Raw genomic sequence first — 24,230 nt, 5'->3', positions numbered from 1 at the left:
AGCAACTGAAGAAAAGAATTAATGCATGTGTTACTTTCCTTGTGTGTATTTTTATTCAGTCTTTCAAACTGACCTCCACTGATTAATTTTCTTTCACATCCTTTGTTCGCAAGTAACATACTAAACTTTGTGTATGCATTGTCATGCATGTCTTTACTTGAACTTTCATTTTGTATATTCCTGAGATTAAGGAATCAAGGACAGTATTTAATTTATTTATTTTTTTCCCCTAATGCAGTGATAACAAAGAAATACCACTTTCAGTCTGGATTTTTAATAAGCCTATTAGTGACTCTCTGATAAACATCTGCTTTGCCTGGGATTTAAAGAAGTAGTTTTGTACAGAAGAAGCCATGTATCCTGAAGGTGCTGATACATCCCAGTTGCCTGATACCCTTACTGAGTCCACTTCCTACCCTATCTGCCCATGGGCCTGGATGGTCAAATTGTGGCTGGTGCTGGGACCTACCAGTCTACCCGGAGCTCTCCTGGGATGTTTGTGTCCAGCCCTCCTGTCATGCTTGGTCTACCTGGGCCTGATCAATTTCCTCACATGGAATGAATTTCCCTTGGTCTACCAACACTATCCTTACCTATTCTGGGGACAATGCCCTTCAGTGAGGGCACAACATGTCCAGGGGTCACCTGTGGAAACTGGCCTGTCCCCTTAACATAGCAACCCTGCTGGTCCTGCTTCCTAAAAAGGTGTAATATTGGTGCAAGTGTTGAAAGAATGTAAGAATTTTCCAGAAGGAAGAAGAAGCAGGTTTTTCTCTTTCTCTTTTATTCTGTTTGTTCTGGTTTGGTTTTCTTTTGTTGTTGTTGTTGTTGTTGTTGTTTTGGTTGGTTGGTTGGTTGGTTGGTTTTTGTTTGGTTGGTTGTTTTGTTGTTGTTTTTTTTTTTTTTAGTTTTAGCTTAGCATCCTGTACGGATTCCAGTAAAGTGGAGGAAGCATGATAGTACATACAGCTTTAAAAAAGTGCACAGAGATAAAAAAAGTGCTAGCTTTAAAGCGTAGTGTTTCTGATTTCTACAGCGAGTTATGCTGTGTCAGACAAGCATTACGTTCTTCTAAAAATGTGAAGATAAATGGTGTTGCTTCCTATTGGATGAGATCACAGAATAGATCTCCAAACACCAATGCAGAACATAAGATCTTGTCACTAAGTCCATGAGGATTGTATTGCCATCAGTAGTGTGAGCAACACTTCAGTTACATCTTATAATTGGGCTGAACACACCAGTTAAGTACAGATGAGCCTCCATAACTGCAATTTCCAAGTTCTTTTCTGCAGTTTATTTTAAACCATCCATTTTTAAAAGTTGCCTTTACATGTGAGAGGAAGTTTACAATATGTTTACAATGAAGACTGAAAATATTTTTGTGTTTTGTACAGCTTGCTGGAGAGTCAGTTTGAGGTGGGAAATAGCTTTTGTTCTCTACTAGATGCAATTAGTATTTGAACAAAGAATCTGGTGAAAAATGAAACACTGCAACCCACACAAAACCTCTTATTCAGCTCTACTTCTGTTGTTTCCTGAGAACTCTTCTTAATATCTGTGTTGATTTTACTGCAGACAGACTATCAACACTTATTCCTACCATTACTGAGCCTTATTAATTTTACAAAAAAAAAAAAAAAAATGCAGATTTTGATTAAAAACAACAAAATTAGTCTTGAATCAGCAAATTAAAATCTTTTGCTTCCCTCTTTCTTTAATTCTCTGTTCTTGTTACTTAGATAATGATAGGATTATGAGTGAGCCTGATTAATCTACTATTCAAGCTCAAACTTTTTAGGATGTCCATGTATGAAAAAGGCTCCATCTGGGACTGACTGGGGTTGCAGGTATTGTATCTTAGAGACTTCTAACCAGATGAGTGTATGTCTGTGACTTGTGCATCTCTGTTAATGACTTTTACTGCTCTTTCTATAGATTGCTTTCAGCATTTACATGTTCAAAGAGTTCCTCAGAAGTTCTTTTTAAATTCCATGTATAATTTTTTTTATTCTTAGTAAAATAATTCTACATTTTCCAATGTTATATCCAAGTTCTGATTTACACTGTAAAATCCATGGTAAAATATTTAGAAAAAGATGTATGATTTCTGTTGTATCAGGCTAACGGAAATACTGTTGGGACATTTGATGTGATTAATTAGTGGAGATGATTTAAAGCACCTAGAAAAAAAAAAAAAAAAAAAAAAAAAAAAAAAAAAAAAAGTATGACAGGATTATGCTACCAGTAGTAATAGTATAATTACACTTTTGACGTTTGAAATTTAATTTTCAGCTGTTAAGAGGGAAAAAATATACAAGATATTTTTCAAATAGGTTACAAATTTGTTTTAATTACATTCTTGATAAATTGAATTGAATTAAGTTGTCGTGCACTCTATATCTGAATGGAGAATTGTGTTCCCAGCCTATTCAATCTGTAAGACCAATATAAACTACACTTCTTTTAACATTTTAATATTACATTGCCTTTGTTTGTGCGAGGCTTTATGGAATTCCTTTTGCATAATCCTTCTGAACTGTCCTGGTTTCAGCCAAAATAGTGCTACTAGCACACCAGTGTTTTGGTTGCTGCTGAGTGATGGGAGCAAACCTGGGACTGGGAATTGAAACACTACTGTGATGACAGAGCAGCAGAAAATGAGGTGGAGCCAAAACAGCAAGCCTGATTTAGGCAAGGGATTATTCCATAATACATGATATGACAAGGAAGGTCATAAAGTCATGGGGAGTTAGCTGGGCACTGACTGCTTTGTAGGGATTGGCTGGTCATACTTAACACAAATAAGACCTTGTGTTGCCAACAGAGTGGTGATTGATGGGCAATTTTATTGCTAGCTGGATTTTGGCAAGTAATTGCATTATGGAGTTCTCTCAAAAATTTGTCAAAATTCCTGGGAGTCTGGGGAAATCCCTGATGACTGGAAGCTAGCCAGTGTTATATCTGTCTACAAGAAGATCATGAGAAAAGACTCAGGAAACCAGATAACTGTCAGTTTAACCTCAGACTCTGCAAAAGTTATGGAGAAGATTGTCATAGGGGATATGGATAGGCAGTTAAAGAACAAAACTACTATCAGGTATGGTCAGCATGGGAGAGTCTTCAAGGGAAAACCTCACCTTAGCAATGTTATCTCCTTCTAAGAAGGCCACCTACTTGGTTCATGAAGGGATGGTGGTGGATGTAATCTTTCTGGATGTTAATAAGGCTCTTGATACCATCCTTCTGGACAAACTGTCCATCTATGAAATTAACAGGTTTCTGCTACTCTGGGTGAAAAACTGGCCAAATAGTGACCTCAAATAGTAGTGAGTGGGGCTACAACTGTCTGGAGGGCAGGCAGCAGTGGAGTTCCCCAAGGCTCAATTCTAGGCGATTTATTGACAATACTAAACTGAGAGGTAGTGTTGACTTCCTGGAGGGATGATAGGCCTTGCAGAGGGATGTAGATATATTTGGATGTAGATATATGGGTGAACAGGAATGAGAAACCCTTGTATTTATGAAGTACATTTGTTGTGTGTGTCTCTCTCATCTTTCTGTTTGTGCTTTTAGCCCCTTTGAAGGGATTTAAGAGCTGAAACCCACTTGAGTGTCATAAAATTCAGCACCTTGTAGACTATTTAGTTTTCAGTATTTTCCTCAGAAGCTGAGCAGCAACCTATGCACTGACAGGAGAAAACAACAACAACAACAACAACAAACACATAGAGAACACATAGAGGAGCATGTTCATTTTGCCATACTTTCAAGATAGTACTCACATTTATAGTTAGTTTTATACATATAAAAGCAGAATATTTCATAGCACTGAAAGCAAAGTTGCTTATTTACACTGATGAGGAAGCTTTATGTCACCAAAGCGCTACTGGAACTCTGTGGTAAAAGTATGTACCTAGAGTTATTGCAACCTAGAGTTGCTAAGTCCTTTTTGTCTTTCAATTACTCTGCTTTCTAGAGATAGCCAACAGCAGTGCTAGTACCTGTGTAAGCTATTTGGGATAACTTGATTTTTGTACCAGTCAAAAAGTAAAACTGGATTAAGAACATCTGTTTACCTCCATGAGGATAAGAAGAAAAAAACAAACAAAATTCTCCCATTTACAAGGAGGGTTGTAAGGAGGATCCAGGGAACTACAGGCCTGTTAGCCTGACCTCGGTTCCAGGGAAGGTTATGGAACAGATAGTCTTGAGGGAGATCACGCGGCATGTGCGGGATGGACGGGGGATCAGGCCTAGCCAGCATGGGTTCATGAAGGGCAGGTCCTGTTTGACCAACCTGATCTCCTTCTATCATCTAGTGCTGGATGAGGGAAAGGCTGTTGATGTGGTCTACCTGGACTTCAGCAAAGCCTTTGACACTGTCTCCCATGGTATTCTCCTGCAGAAGCAGGCAGCCCGTGGCTTGGATGGGTACACTCTCGGCTGGGTAAGGAGCTGGCTGGAGGGCCGGGCTCAGAGAGTGGTGGTAAATGGAGTTAAATCCAGCTGGCGACTGGTCACGAGTGGTGTTCCCCAGGGGTCGATGCTGGGGCCTGTCCTCCTCAACATCTTTATTGATGACCTCGATGGCGGCATTGAGTGCGCTCTCAGTAAGTTCGCAGATGACACTAAATTGGCTGGGAGTGTGGATCTGCCTGGGGGTAGCGAGGCCCTACAGAGGGATCTGGACAGGCTGGAGAGCTGGGCTGAAGCCAATGGAATGAGGTTTAACAAGGCCAAATGCTGAGTCCTGCACTTCGGCCACAACAACCCCAGGCAGCGCTATAGGCTTGGGGCGGAGTGGTTGGAGGACTGTGTGGAGGAAATGGACCTGGGGGTACTGATTGATGCACGGCTGAACATGAGCCGACAGTGTGCCCGGGTGGCCAAGAAGGCCAACGGCGTCCTGGCTTGTATCAAGAATGGTGTGCTGAGCAGGACTAAGGAAGTCATCCTGCCCCTGTACTCGGCATTGGTGAGGCCTCACCTCGAGTACTGTGTCCAGTTTTGGGCACCTCAGCACAAGAAAGATATGGAGGTACTGGAGCAGGTCCAGAGAAGGGCAACGAGGCTCGTGAAGGGCTTGGAGAATCAGCCCTACGAGGAGAGGCTAAGGAAGCTGGGGCTGTTTAGTCTGGGGAAGAGGAGGCTGAGGGGAGACCTTATTGCCGTCTTCCAGTACCTGAAAGGTTCTTACAGTGAGAGTGGGGCAGGTCTCTTCTCACTAGTGACAAGTGACAGGACGAGGGGAAATGGCCTCAAGTTGCACCAGGGCAAGTTCAGGTTGGATATTAGGAAGAACTTCTTTACAGAAAGGGTGGTTAGGTACTGGAATAGGCTCCCCAGGGAGGTGGTTGAATAGCCATCCCTGGATGTGTTTAAGAGCCGTTTAGATGTGGTACTCAGGGATATGATTTAGCAGAGGTTTGTTGTTTTTTTTTTTGTTTTTTTTTTTTTTTTAGAGATGGGGTACTGGTTAGACTGCGGTTGGACTTGATGATCTTCAAGGTCTTTTCCAACCTGGGTAATTCTATGATTCTATGATTCTATGATTCTAAAACAAACAAACAAAAAAAAAAAACATTCTAAGAGAAGTTGTCTTTTTCCATCTTTTGACTAACAATCTGGAGCAGGAAAGAATATTCTGTAAACTGAGTTTCTGAACCACTTACTTTTCTACAGCTGTTAAAATTCTAAAACTAAGAACGAATTCCTCCCCTTGGCTATTCAGCTAAGCAGTTCTTCTGAAGTGGAATAGAACTCATGAGGAAAGTAATCAGTGAAAATGCTTTAGAATTCTACATGACTGGAAAGTATTTTTGTTAACTTTTGTACTACTCCTAACTTATTCTCCCTTACTCTGCTTTCCGCGCCTCATTTTTCTAAGAGGAGAGACTTCTCCCATCAGGTCATGCTCAAGTCCACTGTCGTGGTAGCAAATGGTGAACTTCAAAATACATTAGAAGTTATTTTTGTCAGATAATTAGATTACTAGATTTTCTGCCAATGATACTACTGTAAAAGAAGCTTGGTGTTTTATACTAAAACTTTAAACAACCTTTTTCTTTTTTCTTCTTTTGGTACTTCTTTATATTTTGTTTTAGAATTCAGATAGCACTTTTCAAATTTTAGCTTTGATCTGTATTATTCAGGTGATTAAACTTTTAAAGGGCTATACCATCTTTTTGATAGTCTTTCTATTTTTTTTTTTTTTTTTTAATTCTTCTGTACTTTTCTCATGATCCTTAAAGCTCACTGTTCTGTTCTAAACAGGTTTTCATCTCTTGTTGCTTAAAGACTGTTTTTTATATGATGTAAGAGAATGTCAAGATGAGTAAGTCATTTGTTGAGGTTTTTCTCCTATTCTTTCCAGAAATAATATAACTATTTTTTTTTCTTTTAATACTTGAATGCATTGTGCTAGAAATTGTGTATCTGGATATCAAGGCAGCTGTAGTGAGTTTTAACTTTAGCTTGAGGTACTTTGATGTTCTGATGTATTCTGAATTACCTTAAAAGTCCTGTGGTTTCTGAGCAACTATCAAGAAAGCAAATTCACTGTTTCCTGCATGTTAATTTTACTGAATTGAAGAACAGACATCTATTACCTATTGTTTTGTTTTGTTTTGTTTGTTTGTTTGTTGTTTTGTTTTTTTTTCTTTTGTTTTTTTGTTTTTTTCCCTCTCCTTTTGAACAAATCATCAGTGTAAGACCTGTTTCTCTCCTTGTTCTTATTTCTCTATCCATTTTCCTCATTTACCCATGTACTCTGTGGAATCATAGAATTGCTCAGGTTGGAAAAGACCTTCAAGATCACAACCTAATCATACTACCCCAACTCTAATAACCCACTGCTAAATTGTGTCCTTGAACACCCATCCAAACAATTTTTAAACACATCCAGGGATGATGACTCTACCACTTCCTTGGCAAGCCTATTCCAATGCTTAACAACCCTTTCTGTAAATAAGTTTTTCCTGATGTCAAACCTGAACCTCTCGTAGTGCAACTTTAGGCCACTTCACCTCATCCTGTCGCTTGTCACCAGTGTCACTGTCACTGTTCTTGCCTCAGTCACCTCGCAGATATTTGAAGAGAACAACAAGGTCTCTCCTCATTGAAGTCTTGTCTTTTGCTGACTTGTAGTTTACTAGGTCTATTGATTGTTTTTGCTTTTTCATAGTAACCTTTACCAATTTCCTGATTTAAGGTTTTTGTTTTGATTCTGTGAAGGTCTTCTCCTTCCTTGCATATTCTTACAGGTCTTAATGAACTTGAATGATTTCTAAATCTATGACTTGTCAAATGCTTATCTTTTCAACTACTATAGGTATTCTTTGGTTTCATAGGTCTTCTATTTTTAACTGTTACATATTTCACAGATCCTTTTGCAGCATTTCAAAAGCTCATTTGAAAGAAACATTGAATCACAACATACTCCTACGGCATCTTTCCTTCTGTATCACCTTCACCTTTGACATCTGGTTACCATGTCTTACTCCATTCCCCTTTAAAGCTTCCTAGTCTGCCTGAGCTTTCCAATTCTCTTCTCTGCTGTTGCACTACTGTCTACAAAAGCAGTGTCACAAAAATTATTAAAAATGTAGCTTTTTTTGTGGTTGCATTTAGGTAATACGTAGAGAACTAGAGATACATTTCTGGTAGGGAAAAAAAGAAAAAGAAAAAAAAAGAAAAAGAAAAGAAAAAAAAGAAAAAAAAAGAAAAAAACAGTTATATATTCTCTAACAATATCTTGTACAACATGTTTGAAAATAGGCAGAGAATCTCCTTGATAATGAAATAATTGATCTTAGAGTGGGAAGCAAGGATGGGAAACGACTTGGAAGAGCTCATACTTTAATGAGTGTCTACTTTTTGCACTAAATTGACTTTACACCCTGTAATGAACAAGTGATTTTTTTTTTCTTTTTGTAGCATTAACAGATTTTCTTCATTCATATATAACAGTCCTTTGCATTTACATCACATTAAAATTTGAGATTTTTTTTCAGCTCTGCTCTCCTTCCTGCATCTGAGACCAATAAAACATCTCATCCTTATGGATGCCTCAAATAAAATCAGGCTTAGTAGCAGATCAGTTGTAAGAATTGCTAAAAAAAAAAAAAAAAAAAAAAAAAAAAATTAGATGAAATTTTAGAATGAATATAAAATCAGGTTAAGCAAACATTTCCTTTATTTTAAGAGCTGATTGATTTCAAACAGACAAACAGAAAGAAATCTAAAATTCAGTTCAAGAAAAATTAAAAACAAAATTAATATGTCTCTAGAAAATGGAAAAGTTACTTTTGAAAATACTGTTTTCCTTTTCCCTCCAAACTATTGGAATTCTCTTCCCATTCTGTCTTTTTCTTGTGAGAAATAATAGTAATAAAATTGTATGCATCAAGAGTTTAACCAGTTCAGTATTTTTCAGAAAGTTTCTTCGCTTTCTGTAAAAGGCAATGATATTTTAATGCCAAAGGCATGGTTCTTGAAATATAAATAAAGTCAATTTATTGTCTTTGTGGGTTTTGTTGTGTTTTGTTTTGGTGGGTTTTTTTGTTTGTTTGTTTGTTTTTGTTTTTGTTTTTTTGTTGTTGTTTTTTTTTTTCCTCTCCAGGATATGAAGAACCTTACTACTGTATTTTATTTTATTCCAGCTATTTATGAGCAATCTTGTGAAGCATACAAACACTTAGGCAAAAGTTCAAATTACTACTGGATAGACCCAGATGGCAGTGGAGCACTGGGACCTTTGAAAGTTTACTGCAACATGACAGGTAACTGCTGTATTTGTTGATTTTTTTTTTTTTTTTCTTCTTTACATATACATACATTTATCGAGAGGAAGGATTCTTGTTACTTGGCAAAAGAAAAATAGTTGCTAAGAAATTTTTGTGAGACAGGTTAGAGTCATCAAAAGTATAGTTGTCATGTATTATAGTCTGATATAGTATATAGTATATGGTATTAAGTCAGTAACTTCATTTCATAAGCTTTTTAAATTGAAGCTATTAATTTTGGCTATTTCATCTTAAGTGCTGCATCATTTAAGATTTGTATAGACATATGTAACTATTTACCAATACAATACTTACCAATATAATACTACTGTACAGTTAAAGGAGTTCCACCAGAACAGTAGCCTGTGGACTCCCACAGGGCTTCATTTTAGGACCAGCTTCTTTAATGTTTTCTGTAATGACTTGGATATAGGATTTGAAAGGTATACTTACTAAGTTTACAGATTGCATTGAATTGAGAGGAACTCTTGACTCCCACAAGGCTAGAGAGACTTTCTAGAGATGTCTTGACAAATTGGAGAGCTGAACAATTCCAAAATATATGAAGTTTGAGAAGAGCAAGTGCAGAATTCAATGCATGGGATGAGGGAACTCTAAGTATACATACAGATAGAACGAAGAGCTGTGTGGAAATGATATGGGGTCCTGGTTGATGGAAAGTTGAAGGTGAATCAGCAGTGGATCATGGCAGCCAAAAAGACAAATCATGCTCCAGGTTGCATCAGACCCAGCACTACCAGCCAACTCAGGGAATGGATTTCTCCATTCTTCTCTGCATTGGTACAGTCTTAGCTCAAATTGTGCATGCAGGTTTGGGCAACTTTATATAAATTCATAAAACTGTTAGAGAACACCTAAAGGAGGACTGTGAAGATGGTGAAAGATATAGAACACTAGGTATATACCTTGGTTTGTCCAGTCCTTTGGTTTGTTCATTCTAGAGATGAGGAGATTGAGGGCCTTGTGGCAGCCTACAACTTTCTCAAGAGGGAAGCAGGGGAGCAGGAAGTGAACTCTTCTCTCTGATGACAGCAATAGGATCCAAGAGAACAACACAGAGCTGCATCAAGGGAGGATCAGACTGGGCGTTAGGAAAAGGTTCTCCACAAAGAGTATAGACTAGCACTAGAGCAGGCTGCCTGGGGCAGCAATCATTGCACTATAACTGCTGGAGTTTAAGAAGCATTTGGATAATACTATGAGACACAGAGCTTTATCTTGTGTGGCCCTGTGTGGAGCAAGGACTTATTGGACTCAATAATCCACATAAACCTCTTCCAGCCTGGTGTATTATATGACACTATAATCCTATGATGCTTTGTTGAAAACTAGTTCAGTAATGTTCATGGTTCATGAATTCCAAAGGCAACTTTCTGAAAATGTCAATACTTTTTTCTGTCCAGGTATTAATGACTTCCCCACACCTACAGGAGAAACAAAACATGAGTATTCTTGTTAAATACATGAAAAAGAGACAAACTTGTGTTAGAATGATTAATCTTGCATAGTTTCTGAGACTATAGCATAAAATTTCACAGTTTTCTCACAAAGAAGATAAAAAAAAAAATCTTTTAAAAAACTTATATTTTTAATGTAAATTAATAAAATAATAAAGTAGACTACTCCAGCTCTAAATACACCTGAACTTAACTGAAATCTGAGCATAGGGTTAACTTTAGGGAAGAAATGCAATTAACCCAGTCAGTAATTATGCTTTACATATTTATAACTGTGCAATGCATTCTATAGTCAAGTTAGCAGAACAGATAATTCTTGCTTTCTAGATGTTGTTCTGATATCAACTATCGCTATCCAGGCTATATTTATAAATCACATCATAAATCAAAAGATACTTAGATACCATGAGCTATTGATATGAGATTGTCCATGAGAATGTATCATACATAACATAGATTTCTACTATGTTTTGGTTCAAGTGCTATGTTTTTTCTCTCAAAGTTCCAAAGTTAGGTATGAATTTCAAATTTAAGGCCAAGCCCAGCTCTTAACTGGTTATCTAGGCTACTTATTGGAATAGACAATTTTGAACAGCCTCAAGGAAACACTGCACAATGTAGAAATGCTTTGCTCCTAAAAAACAATGGCTGCCTCATGCAGTATAATTTGCTTTTCTTTAAATTGCTCTTACGTCCTTCATGCTATTTGCATTTTTGTGATTTAAAACAAACTGTTTTCTTTTAAAAATATCCTTTAACTTCTTCTGTTTGTTATGGTTATGATAAATACACGTTACAGGAATATTATAATCATCCTTAAATTATTAATAACTATTCTTAACATTCATTTTAATGTAATTTTTCAATTTGAATCTTAGAGCTCATGAGCACAGAATATTTTTCAGGTGATGCTACTTAACAGTAATATAATATTTAAGTGATCTCTGCTCTTCACAAGTGCTTTTGGCTGTACAGAAGTCATACACATGTTCAGCAGAGTTAGAAGTAGTCATATGCTAAGCTTTCTTAAAATAATTGCCAGAGTATAAAGGGAATGCTTCTACCAACTGTAGAATTGTCAGGAATATATATATATTTATCAAAATAGAGTTAACTAGGATTGATTTTTCATATTCAAGTATCTTAAATTAGATTTCTGTGTAGTATTGTCAGAAAATGCAAGGTTGCTTTGATTTTACATTTAACTTTGTCTACTATATTCTGTTCTCAGGTTCATGGGATTAATTACATAAATAATAAAGAAGTATTTAAGACAGTACAAATAATCAACATTGCCACTTCTGTAACAGAAGTTGGCTGCAGTTCTCAAGCAGATTAGTGCTTGAAATTTACTGAAGAACAGTGTCAACTAAGAAGCATTTTCCACAAAACTGGAACCTTGAAAGAAAATGATATAGTTAATCTTAAACTTTAAATATTATACTGATCTTCTTGGGAAATATTAACAAATTTAAAAACAGTCAAGACTAAGTCTAACAGAAAACAAGTTGCTTGTAATCAACATAAGTTTGAGATTCATGCCTGGCAGCTTTATCTTTTAGTTATTTCCATGGATCTTAAGGCCAGCCCTAACTGTGTTTGGGATAACAAATGGTATCTATGTGATATACGGTAATCTGCTATTGGTAGCGACTGGAAAGAAAGATTTTTGGCTGTTTCCATTTGACCCTGATAATATTTTTTTCCAAGCTGAGAAAAGAACCCATCATTCCAGAATCTGTTTCTCTGTCCTCCATCCAGATAGATCTTCCTTCCTGTACTTCAGAATTTTCCTTTATGCGTGACTTGTAAGCCTTCTGATTTAGGCACAAATCTTTCCGTTTCCAAACTTTTGGCAAGCCAACTTGCTGAACAACAATAAATCGACAATATTTCTTGCTTCTTTATTATATGCATAGTGAATCTGACAACAAATTTCTTTTTTACCAGTGGGACTGGCCATTACAGCTTTAAGCAGTAAATTTTCCTTGCTAATATCAAGGGTTTCATAGTCTTTTGAGCCAGTTATTCAAAGAGTTAGGTGTGTGTAAAATAGGAGCTAGATTTTCCTCTGAAGAAATAGTCACCATATCTCCACTCATTTCCTAGGTAATAGGGTATAATAATAAAATAATAATAATTCTCCAAGTTTAGGAAGTAGATGTTCTTTAGTGTAAAGTTCTTTAACATATGCATATCTGACAGTGAGATACAGACACAACAGGTCAAATGTTTGCCTGACTAGTTTACTACAAATCTTAGTTGCTTAGGGAGATGAGAGAGGAAGACAGGTGATAGAAAAGAAATAGAAAATAAAAACAAGGAGTCTTTGTAGAAAGCAAGAGAGAGATTGTCAGACAGGATCTATGGTTCATAAACCCATGCTGACTAGGCCTAATCCCCTGTCTGACCTTTAATTGGTCCATGATGGCTCCTGAGATTATTTGTTCCGTAACCCTCCTGGACACCAAGGTGAGGCTGATAGGCCTGTAGCTACCAGGATCATCTTTCTGGCCCTTTTTGAAGATGGGAGTCACATTCGACAGCCTCCAATCCAGCGGGACAGTCCTGGTCATCCAGGACCGCCAACATGATTGGGCTGGCAATCGGTTTTTGCAAATTGAACCTCAGGCTGGGTTAAGTCATTAAATATGTTTTCAGATACCCATATGGGTCCCAGTTGACAAGACCATGGTGTGAACCTCCTAGTTTTAGTTACAGGCAGCACCTCTGCCCCTTCTAATGTCCAGATGTTGTTCCTGGTCCATAGGCACTCCGTTTCTCCTAGATGATCCATCAACTGGGAAGCTTGCTGGAGAATGGCCACTAAGGATGCCAAAGGGTTTGATATTGACACTAGTGTGCCATACTGGTGGGAAGGTGCCTGTTGTAAGATGAGGACCTTCATCCCTGCTGAATACTTAATCAGGTCTGGACTCACAAAACAGCCATCGAAAGTCACCACTTTCATTCCCAGTTCTCTGGGACATATTTATGAAGTTCTTCCACCAAAGTCCATAGACCAGAGTTTATTGAAACATCACTTTTATTTGTCCAAATGATTCTACATATAGCCATTATCCATTGAATCACTGGCTTTTATCTCTCTGAGGCACCTGTCTGCCCTTTGGGTTTTCTGTGGCTCATCCAAGACCCTAAAAAGACAAAAACTACTGCCAGTTTTCCTAGCTCAGAGCTGCCACTGTGCACCCATGGTGAGATCAAAAAGACTGCAAGCAATGACTTGCAAAGCAAACTAAGTGGCTAAGTGCTGTTGCTGGCAGCAGTGCTCCGGCTGCCATCCTCCCCATCACTGTTTTGCTCTTTGCCACATTTCATTTTCATTCAAGTTGTGGTTACCCCATCCCTGAGGGCATTCAAGGCCAGGCTGGATGTGGCTCTGGGCAGTCTGGGCTAGTAGTTGGTGACCCTGCACATAGTAGGGGGGTTGAAACTAGATGATCATTGTGGTCCTTTTCAACCCAGGCCATTCTGTGACGCTGAAGCAAGGTAAGATTCATTCAAATGCAACAGCCATGGGAATAAAAGGGAAAGAAGCTGCTTGCTTTCAGAGGCCTTGGGTAGACAGGGATCTCTTGCAAGATATTCTTGCCTCCACTTCCAACCCTTAAATGAAGTCTGGGAAGGCATGGATCCTGGCTCTCCCCCTTCTGGTCACTCAGGCACATTGCTTGCACCTGAGCTCACCTGAGCTGGCCCTGCCTTCCTACTAGATATCCAATCACTCTTTCTAGCTGTGATTTAGCATGTCTACTACAGTGATGAAGACCTGTTTGATGGTAGGTGCATCTGTATGAGCATACTATGTTTTGGCAGTGTAGTGCATTTCTTTTTTCCATGAGGCATTCAGCCCTTTCTACACAAAGGACATCTACATTCATCCATGAATATGTTTCCATCTTCCTTCATACAGGGGCCCACAGTAAAGCCCCAAATTCCCTTACTTTGAGAGAATGTATCAGGGCTGCATTATCTGGAATCTGGTATCTGCATGAAGCTCCCTTCAGAGACATGAAACCCATTGCAGCTCCTGTTGCTAATACCATTCTTATGGCAATCTAATCACTAGTCCTGGCTCAGAAATCCAAGGTATTTCTTGGCCTAAAACTTGCCCTTCTAACATGCTATAAATTACATGTCTTTCTGATCATTAAAAAAAAAAAAAAAAAAAAAAAAAAAAAAGACATTGGTGTCATAATTTGTATCAATAGCTTTTCAAAAAAAAACCTTGTAAATTCCCATCCTAGGCTTTCAATCAAATATGATGTATTCTCTGTAAAATCTCATAAGTGATAGATAAAATTTTTCCTCAGTATTTGGGAGTGGGAGCAATAGATACACATGGATTACTTTCTTCACTTTCCCTGCCTTTTTTTTTAACTTGGTGCAAAGAAATTATTGTGTTTGATGTAGAACTTTTAAATATGGATATGAATATTAAAGTAATAACCATCTTACACTACCTGAAATATTTCATTTTACTTGGCTAGTGCTGCATACTGCCTTTTCTTACCTCATCTCTGAACATATGATACTTGCACCACATCAGTCACAAGTACATGGATTTACATGACGCCATGTAGTCCAGAATAGACTGGCACAGTGTAGTGAAAATCAAGACTGGAAAACAGTTGGAATATAGTGTTTTGGAGATTAGTGTAGTTATAACATGGAACATGTTATAACATTATTGCTGTGGGTAACAGTCAAAATTCATCTCTGTCTATAAGCACATTTCTGTGAACACAGACAGTCTGAAGCAATGAGTTTGTCCCAGTTTATCAAAATATTTTTATATAGTTAAAATGCCAGAGTGAAATATTTGGCTTTAGGTTTTGGTATTAGAGATTCAAATTAACGAGTATGAGATTTTCATGGCTGAATTGAAAGCATCTTGGCCAAGGACCTTTCAAGCTCATCAGAAAACAGGGCTTTTGTGCAAACCAGCTCAAGACACCAGAACAAATTCCTACTGACTTTTGTAAGATTTGTCTTAAAGGTCAGTATTTACTATTCCAAGTTCAAGGCATAGTTCCTTGACTTGGCCTTTAATAGCATAAGTGTATAAAACAACAGAAAGAAAATGAAAAGAGAAACAACTTCAACTGTGAAAGAATTACATATTTTGAGTATTACTGACAAAAACTGATACACTTCTAGGAAACTTTGTAGCAATATGTTAGGGGAAAATCTATAGAAATAAAAGATAATTTTCTGGATTTTGTCTACTGCTAGTAATTCTTATGAATGTAGAGGACTGTTGACCTATAGAATTCCCTTGTTATTTGGGATGGACATTATGGATATTAATACCAGATGGAACAGTAGTTACGCTCATAACTGGGATTAATTATTTTTTTTTTTCCTTCTCTAAGCCATAGAAAAGTAATCTGACAGGCTGACAGCATCACTGATGTCTGAATTTTCATTATTTTAATTCTGAAACCCTACGTCTTGCTCATATAATAATTTCTAGATTTAGGTTCTGTGAAATATCCTTCTAATAAAAGATTATTAATGATCTATAACAATTTCTGTTCCTTTTCTTTCTTTCCTTCCTAAACTACTTGCCTGCTTCCACAAACATTCCAACAAAAGTGTGTTGTTTCATTATTATGATACCTTATCTTAAATCTCTGGTAAATAATGACAAATGGCACAAAGTAACAATTTGAATGACTTCAGAAGATTAAAGAAGTATAACATATGCTAAGTTTCTTGTAAACTGGATCTTATAGTCCTTTTTCACATGCATCTATGCTGCTATGTTTCCTGTCACCAAAATCAGCTTGTCCTTCCTCCTTTATTTTGTCTTGCACATATATATATAAGATTTGTATTTCCACTGTTTTCTAATATATACATTATTTCCTAAATCTGTTATTTATTATGTTCGTATCTGTACCATAACAAGTCTGCAAATCAATGATGTCATAGCGTGCTTCTATTATAAAATATTCAAATCTCAGTAAGTAGTAATTTGGGATTATCCTGAGAACACAGCTTGAGTTATAACGTAGACAACTTGACTCTTGTGAACCATAGTAAACTACAGTGATCTAAGTATTAAAAATCAAATGATGTAACATAGTACAATCTGGTGTGTTCCTAATACTGCAAAGGCAGTATTTCTATGTAGCCCATGACAACTTACCATGCACAGTGAATTTTCCTCACAGGGAAGTCTTTAGTGTTTATTGTATCATCCTTGTTTCATTCTAATAAATTTCCTGCAAAGTTGATCCTTATTAGTTTCACCAGTCATTCTTAGCACTGATTATTAAGGAAACAAGGTGGAACTACAGGGAGCTGCAAGAAACTACAGCATGGTCAGCTTCATCCCTGCGCCATTTAAAGTCATGGACCAAGTGCTTCCAGAAAATGTGTTAAGGAATATAGGACACAGAGAGGTTATTTGTCATAGCTTTACAAAAGGCAAATCATGATTGATGAACTCTTCCTACCATGACAGAGTGATAACTTTGGTGAAAAAGGGAAGTGCAACTACAGCCTTTTATACAGTCACAAACAGCAAATCTGTCTCTAAATTGTTAAGACATGGATTTTGGATTGTTTATTGGGTAAGGAATTGGGTGGACAGCTACACTAAAAGAGTTGCAGTCAATTACTCAAACTCCAGGTAGAGACCCCTGCAGGTCTCCATACTATGACCAGTATCTTCATTGTGACAGTACCTTCATTGGTGACAATGGAACTGAATGCATCCTCAGCAACTTTGTGGATAACACCAAGCTGAGAAGTACAGTTGATGCTTTAAAGGGAAGGGATGTCATAAAGAGGGATCTTAGCAGGCTTGTGGGACAGGTCCATGTGAATCTTGTGAAGTCCTGCACCTAGATCAGTTCAAATCCCAGAGTCAGTACAGTCTAGAGGATAGCTGGGTTGAGAACAGCTCTTCAGACAAAGGTACTGATGGATGAAAATTTCAACATGAACTGACTAAGAGTACTTGCAGCTGGAAAGCCAATAGAATCGTAGGCTGCATCAAAAGAGGAGTTCCCAGCAGGGAGTGCTAAGTGATTATCCTTGCAATAATTAAGCCTCTCTTGAAAAACTTCATCTAGGTTTGGGGCCCCCAGCACAACAAAGATGTGCAGCTCTTGAATTCAAGGTGATGTTGGATGGGGCTTTGGACAACCTGGTCTCGTGAGAAATGTGCCTACCCACAACAGGGGGACTAGATGATCTGTAAAGGTCCATTCCAACCCCAACAATTCTATGATTGTATATTTAACAAAACTACAATGGGAAATAAATGTTTCATGCTTTCATTGTTTCAGGTATGTGGTCTCACTTGATGACTGTTTATGTTCAACATCCTTTTTCCCTGCCCACTCAAAATTCCCTTGCAGGACACAGAAACCTTTTGTCAAAGACCAAGACTAATCTTAATTCAGTCATACTGTATGTCTTTTACTAATTTTTGTCTGGTCCTTTTCCATTCTAAATTTCAGAGGACAAAGTATGGACAACTGTGTACCATGATCTGCAAACGCAAACATCTGTTGGAGGCAACAGTGTAGAAAAAGTATCTGTACTGCAGCTAAACTACAGTGCAACAATGGACCAGATTTCTGCCATTACCAGTAGTGCTGAATACTGTGAGCAGTTTATCTCATATTCTTGCAAGATGTCTCGGCTGCTGAATACACCAGGTAGGCTGAAAATGGGTTATTAATTAAATGAAGTCTTAAACACCTTTATCTGCACAAATTATCAAATTCTGCTGTTGGACCTGTCCATGCAGTGAAAATATTTCTTTGTTCTCCTTCACTAAGGTTCACAAAGAGCTAAAAAAAAATCAAAAATCCACAAGGAATTACCTTCTTAGTAAAGTTTGCCATTGTACTTGCTACTAAAATGGATTTGGTTGCACTACAGATCTGTGTACTTTTCAGACAGATTTGTTGCTCCTTAAACAGGTTTTGGTAAACAGGGTAGCTATGGAAGTTTAATCATTAAAGGCACTGAAAAAATTTTGGAATTTTATCCCAGTTTTTCACTTGTCAGTCTTCATATGCTACAGACGCCAAAGCCATTGTCTGAATTAGAGTTGGAATTTCCTACTAATACATCTGTGACAGTTTCTTAAACCTAGGGTATGTGGGGGTGACCTGATGCCTTACACAACATAGAAGTACTGGCATGGCCAGTAATGTGGTTGTGTGAGAAACGGTATATGTTATTAACTGTGAGTAAATTAACTGTACGTTCCTCATTTTAGTCTATAGCTTTACTGATAGAGATCTTGCAAAAACATACTTGTCTGCTTAAGAAATCTTACCTGTCACTTATAGAGACAAAAATATTAGTTGTTGCAGAATCAATAAGACAGCACGTAAGGGAGGAATTAATTTTTAGGAACTTTTAATTTGTACCCAGTACTGTATCTATGCTCAAGTTATGTATGATAGCAATAGATGTTAAATAATTCTCTAATAGTACTTAATGGAGATTGGCTTATATGTGGAAATGTATAATGAATTTTTGTGATTGTAAAATGACTTCATTTTGATAGAAACAGTTAAATGCAGTTCAGATTAAACTAATGGTTGGGTGCTTGCAGTGTTGTACTTTATGATGCTTCCCCTCATGATTTTAGCATGTTTTCTAATGGTGGTATAGATTAGATTAGGATTCATTTGGCATGCATGTGCATGTTATCACTATTCCCTAAGTGTTTTGTTAGTTAATAGATACTGTAATGCTTGTTACTTCTCTGCTTCCTTCTGTTTCTGAACTAGAAATACTAGTACTAGTTTGTTGCTATTATTTTCCTTAATTTAGTATAGGGAAAAGATTCTGCAAAGTAAAAACTATTTTTTCTTTCTTGACCTTTAATGTACAGGGGATTCTGAATTTTGTTTATAACTAGAAGTAACATGATCAGACTGCTGACGGATGTAAGGTCACTGTTTGCACACACTTCAGAAGTGTAGTATATGTAAATATCCCCTATTACTGTTCCAAGTTGGTAGTGATGAGTTAGGCAGAACTTCCATGAGGACTCTGCTGCCTCCCGGGTACCTGGGTGAGAAAGAAACTTCATTCCCTCATCTGGCCCACTGATTACTATCCCCTATTTCTGTTCCACATTGGTAGTGATGATTTAGACAGAACTTTCCTAAGGATTGTGAAAAAGGATTTCAGAGCCTTGGGGTGACAGGTAAAGGGTTCAGGAGCACAAGTTGTGTTCACCTCTATCCCTCCTGCTTCAGGGAAGAATGAGGGATTCAATATAATGGGCCAACAGATCAATACCTGGCTCCAAGCTTGGTGTGCCCGACAGGGATTTGGGTTTTTTGACCTTGGATCCCACCGGTCAAAAGGAATCTTAAGAAGAGAATTGGGTAGGTTCATCCAGAGGACTTTAAACTAGTTATGAAGGGGGCAGTAGCTGGGGCCACCAAAATGGAAACTGCATGCAATGTCCCTGTGCTTGCAGGAGAGGGGTGTGCTTCTAAGCCCCCAAGGTCTTGGCCCTTGGTGAAGGAGGAGGGTGACTCACCCCCTTGTAGGAAAAACATGAGGGCTGGTGTTAAGCTGGTGGCTGTGGTAACGCCTAATAGTAGTCACAAGGCTATTAGGGCTGCTGCTGATCGCAAGGAGGCCAAGCTCAGGTGCCTTTATGCTAATGCACACAGCATGGGTAATAAACAAGAGGAGCTGGAGACCATTGCTTGTTCAGAAAGTTTTGATATAGTTGCCGTCACTGAAACATGGTGCAATGACTCCCACACATGGAGTGCAGTGATTGAGGGCTACCAACTTTTTAAAAAAAATAGGCTAGGTAGGAAAGGCGGTGGTGTAGCTCTCTATGTTAAAAAAAATTGTGAATGCGTGGAAATCAATAACGGTGATGACATGGTTGAAAGCTTATGGATCAGAATAAAAGCCAAGGCCAACAATACCGATGTTATTGTGGGAGTTTGCTACAGGCCACCTACCCAGGATGAAGAGGTGTATGGGATGCTTTATAGGCAATTGGAGGAGGTCACTCCCCCTCATTCTGGTGGGGGATTTCAACTTCCCAGATATCTGCTGGGATTACAATACAGCAGATAGGGAACAGTCTCGGAGGTTCCTAGAGTGTGTGGGAGATAACTTCCTGACACAGAGTTGGTGAAGGAGCCGACAAGGGGAAACAAAATTCTGGACCTGCTGTTTGCTAACAGAGATGGTCTGGTGGGGGATGTCAAGGTTAGAGGCCGTCTGGAACACAGTGATCATGAAATGCTAGATTTCTTGATGCTTGTCAAACTGCGGAGGGGAGTCAGTAGAACTGCCACCTTGAACTTCCGGAGGGTGGACTTCAACCTCCTTAGGACTATGGTTGAGAGGGTCCCCTGGGGGGTAACTTTGGAGAGTGTGGGAGCCCAGGAAGGCTGGGAATACTTTAAGGAAATTGTCCTAAAAGCGCAGGAGCTGACTGTCCCAAAATCGCGAAAGATAAGCCAATGGGCGAGGAGGCCGGGCTGGCTGACCAGAGACCTTTGGCTTGATCTAAAGAACAAAAAGAGAGTATACAGTCTCTGGAAGAATGGGCGAGCTACTTATGAGTATTACAGGTTTGTAGTGAGGCTGTGCAGGGAGAAAATTAGGAAGGCCAAGGCGCAGCTAGAACTGAGCTTGGCTTCTAAGGTTAAGGAGAATAGTAAATGTCTTTATAAACACATCAACGGCAAGAGGAAGGCTAGGGAAAATCTCCATCCCTTGTTGGATTCTGAGGACAACTTGGTCACTGAGGATCAGGACAAGGCTGAGGTACTTAATACCTTCTTTGCCTCGGTCTTCAATAGTTATGCTTGTAACTCCCTGGGAACGCAGCCCCCTACACTGGTAGATGGGAAGGGGGAACAAAACGTGTCCTGTGTGATCTGCGATGAGATGGTTCTGGACCTACTTCAAAAGCTGGATGTTTATAAGTCCATGGGGTCGGATGGGTTGCACCATAGAGTGCTGAGGGAGTTGGCGGATGTGGTCACCAAACCACTGTCCACATTTTTTCAGCAGTCTTGGCTGACTGGGGATGTCCCGGTGGATTGGAGGCTGGCGAATGTGACACCCGTCTTCAAAAAGGGCCGTAAAGATGATCCTGGCAGCTACAGGCCCATCAGTCTCACCTCGGTCCCCAGGAAGGTTATGGAAAGGATAATCTCAGGTATCATCATGGATGAACTAAATGTCAGCCAAGGGATCAGGCCTAGTCAGCATGGGTATTTGAATGATAGATCCTGCCTGACTAACCTGATTTCATTCTATGACAAGGTGACCCGCTTAGTAGATGAAGGAAAGGCTGTCGACGTGGTCTGCCTGGACTTCAGTGAGGCCTTTGACATTGTCCCCCATAACATTCTGGTTGAGAAGCTGGCTGCCCGTGGTTTGGATGGGCGCACGCTCCGCTGGGTGAAGAACTGGTTGGATGGCCGAGCCCAGAGAGTTGTGGTCAACTGGAGTGGAATCCAGTTGGCGGCCGGTCACAAATGGCATCCCCCGGGGCTCGGTGCTTGGGATGCTTCTGTTTAACATCTTCATTGATGATCTGGATGAGGGGATTGAGTGCACCCTCAGTAAGTTCGCAGACGACACTAAGCTGGGAGGGAGTGTTGATCTGCCTGAGGGGAGAAGGGCACTACAGAGGGACCTAGATAGACTTGATTTATGGGCCAAGGTTAACAGAACGAGTTTCAACAGGGCCAAGTGTCGGGTCCTGCATTTTGGTCACAACAACCCCAGGCAACCCTACAGGCTTGGGGAAGTGTGGCTGGAAAGCTGCCTGTTGGAAAGGGACCTTGGTGTGCTGATGGACAGTCGGCTGAATATGAGCCAGCAGTGTGCCCAGGTGGCCAAGAGGGTCAATGGCATCCTGGTTTGTATCAAGAATGGTGTGGTGAGCAGGACTAAGGAAGTCATCCTGCCCCTGTACTCGGCATTGGTGAGGCCTCACCTTGAGTACTGTGTCCAGTTTTGGGCACCTCAGCACAAGAAAGACATGGAGGTACTGGAGCAGGTCCAGAGAAGGGCAACGAGGCTCGTGAAGGGCTTGGAGAATCAGCTCTACAAGGAGAGGCTAAGGAAGCTGGGGCTGTTTAGTCTGAGGAAAAGGAGGCTGAGGGGAGACCTTATTGCGCTCTTCCAGTACCTGAAAGGTTCTTACAGTGAGAGTGGGGCAGGTCTCTTCTCACTAGTGACAAGTGACAGGACGAGGGGAAATGGTCTCAAGTTGTGCCAGGGCAAGTTTAGGTCAGATATTAGGAAGAAATTCTTTACAGAAAGGGTAGTTAGGTACTGGAATAGGCTCCCCAGGGAGGTGGTTGAATAGCCATCCCTGAATATTTTTAAGAGGTGTTTGGATGTGGTACTCAGGGATATGATTTAGCAGAGGGTTTTTAGAGATAAGGTACTGGTTAGGCTGCGGTTGGACTTGATGATCTTCAAGGTCTTTTCCAATCTGGGTAATTCTATGATTCTATGATTCTATTTGATTTCGAGTCTCCATTTTTCCAGATTTATGTCTTTTTTTCTTATATAGACTTTCAGAAGCAAAATGATACATAAATGCTGCAGGAAAAAAAAAAAAAATCATTGCTAGGTCTATGGATTGGGAGTGGTTTTACAAGCAATTGCCTATCCATTTAGGCTGAGGGAAATCACTCACAAAATATTCCACATACATGTAATCACAAGAGACATCTGAATACTTACATGAAAGTGGGAATCTTATAAGACCACGGGATAATTTTGGTTGGAAGGGACCGCATGGAGTTGTGAAGTGAAATTTTCTGCCAAAAGCAGGATGAACAGAAATTGTCCAGCAGCAAGTAAAGAGAACCTGAAAACTCAGTTTTCTTAACTTTTTGTTTGGTTGGTTTGTTACAGTTTGATTTGGATCTTGAAGTCTGTTAGACATTATGTCCAGACTTAGGGACAATAAAAAAAGATTATCAAAAGAAAATAAAATTAGTAAAGACAGCTTGGTAGCTTTTATAGAAAGCACAAAAGCAGACACATCTGTTGAAAATTCACAATGTTATCATCGCAGTAAATATAAAATTATAGTCATACTGTAAAATTCCGTGGAACCCATTTTCACACAAGAGACCTACAGTGGACACAGTTGTCTCATATTCTTTATGTCAATTAAGTTAGAGTTGAGACCTGTGTTTAGTTACTGACTGATACAGGTTTTCTCTATAAATAACATCTTTTTCCAGTACATACAATATTAGACTAAAGTTTCTTATTCTTTACATCATATTTGAGAAGTCGTGGCTGTCAGGTGAGGTCCCAGATTACTGAAGGAAGGGTCACGTCACTCCCATATACAAGAAGGGGAGCAGGGAGGACCCAGGGAACTACAAGCTGGTGAGCCTCACCTCCGTGCCTGGGAAGATCATGGAACAGATCCTCCTCAATGACATGCTCAATCACATGAAGAAAGAGCAAGTGATCCGAGACAGCCAGCACGGCTTCACCAAGGGAAGGTCATGCTTAACCAATCTTGTGGCCTTCTATGATGGAGTAATGGCACTGGCTGACAAAGGGAAGGCGACCGATGTCATTTACCTGGACTTGAGCAAGGCCTTTGACATGGTACCCCACCACATCCTCATCTCCAAATTGGAGGCATGTGGTTTTGATGGGTGGACCACTCAATGGATAAGAAATTGGTTGAAAGACCGCAGACAGAGGGTGGTGGTCACTGGCTCTATGTCTGGGTGGAGGCCAGTAACAAGCAGTGTCCCACAGGGATCTGTCTTGGGACTGGTGCTCTTTAACACCTTTATCAATAACATCCATGATGTAATCAAGTGCCCCCTCAGCAAGTTTGCTGACAACACAAAGCTGAGTGGTGCAGTTGATACAGAGGGAGGAAGGGATGCCATTCAGTGGGACCTCAACAGAGTTGAAAGCTGGGCCTGGG

The 24,230-nt window shown here is 39.3% G+C and overlaps 1 protein-coding gene across 3 annotated transcripts in view; it reads left to right on the top strand.

Annotated features, from left to right (window-relative positions):
* Window positions 1-24,230, top strand: part of CNTNAP2 (contactin associated protein 2) — a 624,497-nt gene that overhangs the window by 413,525 nt on the left and 186,742 nt on the right. For all 3 annotated transcript variants that reach the window (XM_072329823.1, XM_072329822.1, XM_072329821.1), the window contains 2 exons: window positions 8,664-8,783; window positions 17,761-17,961. In XM_072329823.1, coding sequence (XP_072185924.1) covers window positions 8,664-8,783; window positions 17,761-17,961 — 321 coding nt within the window. The remainder of the gene's footprint in view (window positions 1-8,663; window positions 8,784-17,760; window positions 17,962-24,230) is intronic.

The sequence above is a fragment of the Excalfactoria chinensis genome, chromosome 2 (genome assembly GCF_039878825.1).
Source record: "Excalfactoria chinensis isolate bCotChi1 chromosome 2, bCotChi1.hap2, whole genome shotgun sequence".
Taxonomy (NCBI): Eukaryota; Metazoa; Chordata; class Aves; order Galliformes; family Phasianidae; genus Excalfactoria; species Excalfactoria chinensis.
The sequence above is the reverse complement of the archived record's forward strand: the minus strand, read 5'-3'. Positions and strand labels throughout refer to the sequence as shown.